Genomic DNA, 6789 nt, shown 5'->3' on the forward strand with positions numbered 1-6789 from the left:
ACGTCCTTCTTTTTTTTTTCGCTTCCTTCTTTTTCTTCTCCCTTTCACTCTTCCTCTCTCTTTCCTTTCTTCCCTCACTGTGCCTTGTCGTTGCCTCCCCTCTCTTCTGCTTCCATCCTTCTATCTTCTGTTCAGACTTTCCTTTAACAATATATTTTTAAAATACCTACAGCAATCCTACCATAGGCATGGACATGTCCTTTCTTTGGCAACAGATCTCATTTCTCTTTCCTACCACCTCCCATCCCTCTGGAGAGAAAATACCTTTCTTGCTGATCTCCCACCCCTGCACCTCTATCTTCTCCTCCCTTCACCATCAAGGCCACACTCTTCGGCCTCCAGCCCTCTCAAGGACCCAGCAAGAACACACCAAGGCACTCAGATGGCAAACAACAGCTCTGCTCCATCACAACACCTTCCACCACCCTCTCTCACACAACCTGAAGACAGAGCTACTGAGATATCTGTGCAAACAGGCTGGAAAGGAACCAACACACCCAGGGGAGTTTCTCATGCAGGAACTCAAACCCATCACAGCCCAGCACCACAATCCTCCACAAAGACTGAAAAAGCACTGGGCAAAACTGCTCCTCAGGGCTCTTCATGTACCTCGATCCTTCCTGACTCACTCTCCACCTGCAGGGGGTCCTTGCCTTCTTCTTCAGGCAACCACTCCCTGCCACAACAACACACCAGAACCTCAGTATCTACGAGCATTAATGCCCATGAAATCCCTCACTCATCAGCACGATCCACGTGTCACACAGTCAAACAAAAGCCACGAAGGAAACACCACAGCACTGTCACTAAGAACATCCCCTTGACCCCCAACACATCTCTTTGGGGAAAGGGATTTTGGTCCCTCCTCCAGCCCTGCTGCCTCTCACCCACTCAGGCTAGGCCTGGAACCAGCACAAAAGGTACCAGAGCAGGAAATGGTGCTTTGTTGGTCCCATAGGATCAACACTGTGTTGACTCAACATAAAGATGCCACAAGTGAACAGGAGCTAATGCACACCAGTCTCTCAAACACACCCACTCGAGGTGTGTGACTCACCTGCAGTGTCACTGGTTCCTTCCTCTAAAAACAAACATCTTCGGGGGAGGGAAATTGATTTAAAAGAATGTTTGTAATTAACATTATCAGTTCCTGGGGAAGCTGAACAAAAGCAGTCACTTCTGTTTCACACAAACTGGACACTGTGCAGTGCCCATTATGCATTTTTCTCACAGGGCAAGGAGGAAGCAGAGCTGTAAGCTACGGACATTCTCTCAAAGTGAAACTTAGCTCAGGACACACAACAGGACACACATCCCCCACACCGATGGGAAATGGCCCAAATGTCTGACACACTGTCACTGAGAGAGAGGAAATCAACCAACCAACCAACAAAACCACCAAAACAAACTCAAAGGTTTGGCAGTTTGGCAGAAGAGAGGAGAAAAACAAAGGTCCTGTTCGGCTGCAGTGAAACAATTTTTTGGCAAAATCTTGAACACCAAGACCAATCCTTCCCCTGTCTATCAAAATTAAGTGCAGAGAGGTAATCAAGGAAAGGTTTAGAGAAGGCTTGGCAGCATGATCCAAATATCAGAGCTTCTGTTTGACCAACAACATTCCACATCAAAACCAAGAAAGACAAACACAGCTGATGTCTTCACAAGCAGCAACACCAGAAACAACAACTGTGCCCTGAGATACTCAGAACATCTGAAGGTCCTGACAGGATCCCAGGAGAGCAGCACTGTGTGCTGGGACCCTTCCTGAGGTATTCCATTATAATCTTCCATCTTGCACCCTGCAAACTGGGATCTCCAGAGCTAAACAGACGTTCTCCTTTTCATCCCCAATGACCTTTCCACATCCTCACCTTCCCTCATGCCTGGCACAAAGAACACATGGAATGCTGCAAACCCACTCTGGGACTCTTTGACTCTTCCCACATGCCAGGATGCTTTCTGCCTTTGCAGCAATGTCAAATACAATTCGAGTCCTTAAAGGTTCTGTGATTAGAGGCATGAACAGCTCTGACCAATGTCCCCACAGATTGTCTTCTTCAAGAAGACCAAACCAAAAGCAGAAGCACAAAGTGTCAACAGGGTAGAAGAATTTCTACCATAGAAATTTCTACAAAGCTGGGCTGCTCTGTAGATGTGGAGGTTTGGTGTGTACATCCAGACACCAGAATGAGCTGTGTGTGGTAACAGGACACACCAGCTCTGCCCAGACTGACTGGGCAAGAGCACAAGTAGGGGAAGAACAGAGCACAGAGATGACACCCACCTCCTCAACTGCCCTTAAATATCCTGTCTGAAGAGAAGCACAGAGGCAACAGCTGTGGAAGCTGTTACAGGTGCCCTACAATACCCACACACAGCAGGTTGAAGTGCTTCCCTCCCACAACAACTTCCCCCAAGCGGTGCAAAAATGTTCATCAGCCTGCATGTTCCCAGCTCTTATCCAACACATTCCCTATGATGGGCTGCAGCAGCACAGGGAACCGTCTCTGATAGGAAATATTCATAACCTCAAAGGACTTTGTGGCCATTTCAAGCCCATATACTATCTCAAGATCCAGAAGGCCTCCAACTCCACACCCTCGACACTTGAGAAAAGGTCCTGTGCAAAACCACTTTGTGCCCATTGTACCTCCCACTTCCCTTTAGGCATCCTCCATTCCACACCCTGCAACACTTAATTCTCCAGAAAAGACCATCATCTCCCAGTCCTCTCTTCTTATGACAGGGACCAAGGTCTTCCCAAGGATTTCCAGTTCCCTCGTGTACACAAGTCTTCCCACTGCTCAAGGGCACCTTTCACATCAGCACATGCACAGGCTCCACTCACTGTCACTGCCACATTCACCTCTGGCACAAGTCACAATCTCCCACCTCAAGCCTCAACTTTTGCTTACCCTCCCCAGCAACTGCAACACTGTAAAACCCACACAGATGGCATCCCATGCACGGTGTCCATCAGACTCTGCAGCTGATCCTTCGGGTCAGCAGTTTCAGGGGGAAATGTCACACACCTGTGAGTAACACTCGCTGCAGAGCTCTGCTCGGGACAGCTCTCATGGCAACGGGCACTGATGTCACAATAATAGAGAGACAGAACAACCCAGATGCTGAGGAGCACAGCAATGCAGTCCATTCCATCCCCTGGGTAGGAGAAATTGGCTGAGGGATTATTGTGTTCTTGTGGAAAACAGCATTTCCACAGAAATTGAAAGGGTAATGTAAATATTGATAAAAATATCAAAACAAGTGAGTGTGCCCCAAACCTCATGTCCAGCCACAAACACAAGTTCACAACTACAGCTGACAAAAACTAGGTGAATACCAACACAAAATAGCCTGAAAATCATTAACAATGACCCCAAAACAAAACCTTTCCAGTTTTCAGAAGGACACTACCGCGACAACCAAAATGGAGAAATTACATTATGGAGATTGAAAATACATTAAACCACAAGTCCAAATTGTCACCCTGCCTCACATCTTCTGTAGAGGAAAATGTCAGAGGACGAGGACAGAGAAGAAAACACATGTGATACCACCACGGTCAGCAGTCAGCAAGGACCATAAGGCAGCACACAGGGCCGAGGGGACTGTCACCAGCACAGCCTCCTTGGTTTGCCCTCCTTCACCGAGCTCGGCTGGAAACGCTACACACCATCATGCAGCAGCGTCGTCTGCAAAGTGACACCTCAGGGAACTTCCCACGGCAAATGGCAGTGATTTAAGTCCAGGGGAGAGCAATTCATATCCACAGTAGCAAGTCTCAGTGGCGGACCGTAACCCCAAAGGGGTGTCGCTACACCTCTGCTTCTGGCAAGTCCTGCCCGCCCACCAGCAGGAGCCGGGGGACTCCGGCAAGGACGCGGAGGCAGATCAAAAGATCCATTGACATCCTCAAGCGCCCGCCAAGTACCCACTGCCCTCGGGCCGCGGGAACTGAGCCCGGCTCCCGGCAACGCCGGCCCAGGAGGCGGGAGAGAAGGAGCAGAGGGAGGAGGGAACAAGTACACAAGAGCAAGGGATTGTCACTGACCGTGTGGAGGAGAGAGGGAGGCTCCGGCTGCGTGTCCTTGGCCGCGGCGCCGGGCGGCGGCGGGAAGTTGGGGCTGAAAACCATCAGGTCGCTCTTGGCCGCGCCGTCCGCCACGCACAGGCTCCGGCTGTGGCGCTGCGAGTACGACCAGCTGCCCACTTCGCTGGCGCACACCAGCGTCGTGGGCCCGGGCCCCGACAGCACGGCCGCCCGCGGCGCCCAGCGCGACGCCCCGTACAGCACCACGGCCAGCAGGAACAGGCTCGACACGCCGCAGATCGCCACCACCAGCCACACGTTCGTCGCCGCCGCCGCCGCCGGCCCAGAGCCGCTCTCGCCGCCCGCCAACGAGCGCGGCAGCAGCGACGACGAGCCCGCCGCCGCCGCCAGCGCCGCCTCGCCGCCCTCCACCAGCGACACGCTCAGCGTCGCCGTGGCCGAGCGCGCCGGCTCGCCGTGGTCCCGCACCACGATCACCAGCCTCTGCCGCGGCCCGTCCGCCTCCTCCAGCGCCCGCGCCGTGCTCACCTCGCCGCTGTACAGCCCCACGCGGAACAAGGCGCTCTTGCCCCGCGGCTCCCACAGCTCGTAGCGCAGCCACGCGTTGTAGCCCGAGTCCGCGTCCACCGCCCGGATCTTCGCCACCACCTGACCCGACGGAGAACCCCACGACGCCCACGCCCACAGCGTCCCCGACTCCCCCGACACCGCCCCGGCCTCCGACCCGCCGCCCGCCGCCGGCAGCAGCGCCGGCGCGTTGTCGTTCTCGTCCAGCACGAACAGCTGCACCGTCGCGTTGCCGCACAGCGACGGCTCCCCCGCGTCCACCGCACGCACCTCGAACTGCAGCACCTGCACCTCCTCGTAGTCCAGCGGCCGCAGCGCCCGCAACACGCCGCTCTCCGCCTCCACCGACACGTAGCTCGACGCCGCAACACCCCCCACCGACCCCGACGTCCCCGACCACCACGGTCCCGACCCCCCGCCCAACGCGCCCTCCCACAACGAGTAGCTCACGCGCCCGTTGCCCGCCTCGTCCGGGTCCCGCGCCCACAGCCGCGCCAGCTCCGCGCCCGCCAAGTTGTTCTCCCGCGCCAGCACCGTGTACACCGCCTGCGCGAACGACGGCGCGTTGTCGTTCACGTCCGACACCGGCACACGCAGCCCAACGCGGCCGCCCAGCGACGGAGAACCGCCGTCCTCCGCACGCACCTCCACCTCGTACTCCGACACCCGCTCCCGGTCCAGCAACTCCCGCAGCACCAGCGAGTACGACCCCGACAACGTCGCCTCCAGAACGAACGGACCCGACGGCCACACCCAGCACCGCACACGACCGTTCGACCCCGAGTCCCGGTCCCACACGCTCAGCAGGGCCACCACCGTCCCCAGCGACGCGTCCTCGGGCACCGGCACCGACAGCGACGTCACCCGCACCTCCGGCGCGTTGTCGTTCACGTCCAGCACCTCCAGCAACACCTTGCAGTGGCCCGACAGCGAGGGCGTCCCTTGGTCTCTCGCTTCTATACGAAAATCAAGTATATTGACTTCTTCGAAGTCAAGGGCGCCCGTCAGGTGAATCTCCCCCGTCTTTGGATTTATGGAAATCACATCTTTTCCACTCGGGGGAAAGAAGTTCGTCACGCCGTAGGTCACCTCACTATTAATTCCTTCATCTGCATCTGTGGCGTTCACCCGTGCCACCAGCGTCCCCACTGCAGTGCTCTCCGGCAGCTGCACTTTATACACCGACTGGTTACACTGGGGCGCGTTGTCGTTCGCATCCAGCACTGAGATCACCAGTTCCATCGTCCCTGTCAGAGACGGCCGGCCCCCGTCACTCGCCGTCAGCAACAACTGGTGCACCGGCATCGTCTCCCGGTCCAGAGGTTTCGTTAAAACAAGTTCGGGTTCAATATTTCGCTCATTCGACTTTTGTAAATCCAGAGAGAAATGTTCGCTGGGGCTCAGTCTATAGGAGAGCTGCGCGTTCGCTCCGATATCCGCATCAGACGCGCCCTCCAGCGGGAAACGAGACCCAGGGAGCGTATTCAGTTCCGGAATGCTGATGTTTTTTCGGGCGGCGGGGAAGATGGGGGCATTGTCATTAATGTCGGTGACCTCCAGCTCCACGTGGAAGACGCGCAGCGGCCGCTCCAGCAGCACCTCCAGCCGCAGCGCGCACGGCGCGCTCTTGCCGCACAGCTCCTCCCGGTCCAGCCGCGAGCTCACCACCAGCGCCCCGCTCGCCCCGCTCACCTCCACGCTCGCCCGCCGGCCCCCAGGCACCAGCCGCAGCCGCCGCGCCTCCGCCTCGCCCGCCTCCACACCCAGGTCCTGCGCCACACGGCCCACCACCGTCCCGGCCTTGGCTTCCTCCGGCACCGAGTACCGCACCTGCCCCCAGCACAGCGCCCACGCCGCCTGCACCGCCACCACCCGCAACACCGCACCCCACGCACACTCGCCCATCGCCGCCGCACACACCGATTCCTTCGGACCCCGCACGGGCCCCGCACGGCTCCCGCCGCCGCCCGCACGCCCCGGCTCCGCTGCCCGGCCCCAGCCGCCCCCCCGCGCTCACAGCCGGGCTCTCCGCCGCACCGCCAAGGAGCCGCCCACACGCCCTTCCTCAGCCTGCAGCGACACCGTGCGCTGCTCCGCCGCCTCACACGCTCCCACACAGCGCCCAAGCCTCCGCATCTCCTCTGCCGGCTCTTCCTACCGTGCTCCTT

General features: G+C 57.5%; 1 protein-coding gene across 1 annotated transcript; it reads right to left on the bottom strand.

Moving 5' to 3' along the window:
* Nucleotides 1-3799: 3799 nt before the first annotated feature.
* LOC135422385 (protocadherin alpha-2-like) lies at nt 3800-6789 on the bottom strand. Its single transcript, XM_064671480.1, has one exon. The coding sequence runs from the start codon at nt 6524-6526 to the stop codon at nt 3818-3820; it is 2709 nt and encodes a 902-aa protein (XP_064527550.1). The 5' UTR covers nt 6527-6789; the 3' UTR covers nt 3800-3817.

The sequence above is a fragment of the Pseudopipra pipra genome, chromosome 15, assembly GCF_036250125.1.
Source record: "Pseudopipra pipra isolate bDixPip1 chromosome 15, bDixPip1.hap1, whole genome shotgun sequence".
NCBI lineage: Eukaryota > Metazoa > Chordata > Aves > Passeriformes > Pipridae > Pseudopipra > Pseudopipra pipra.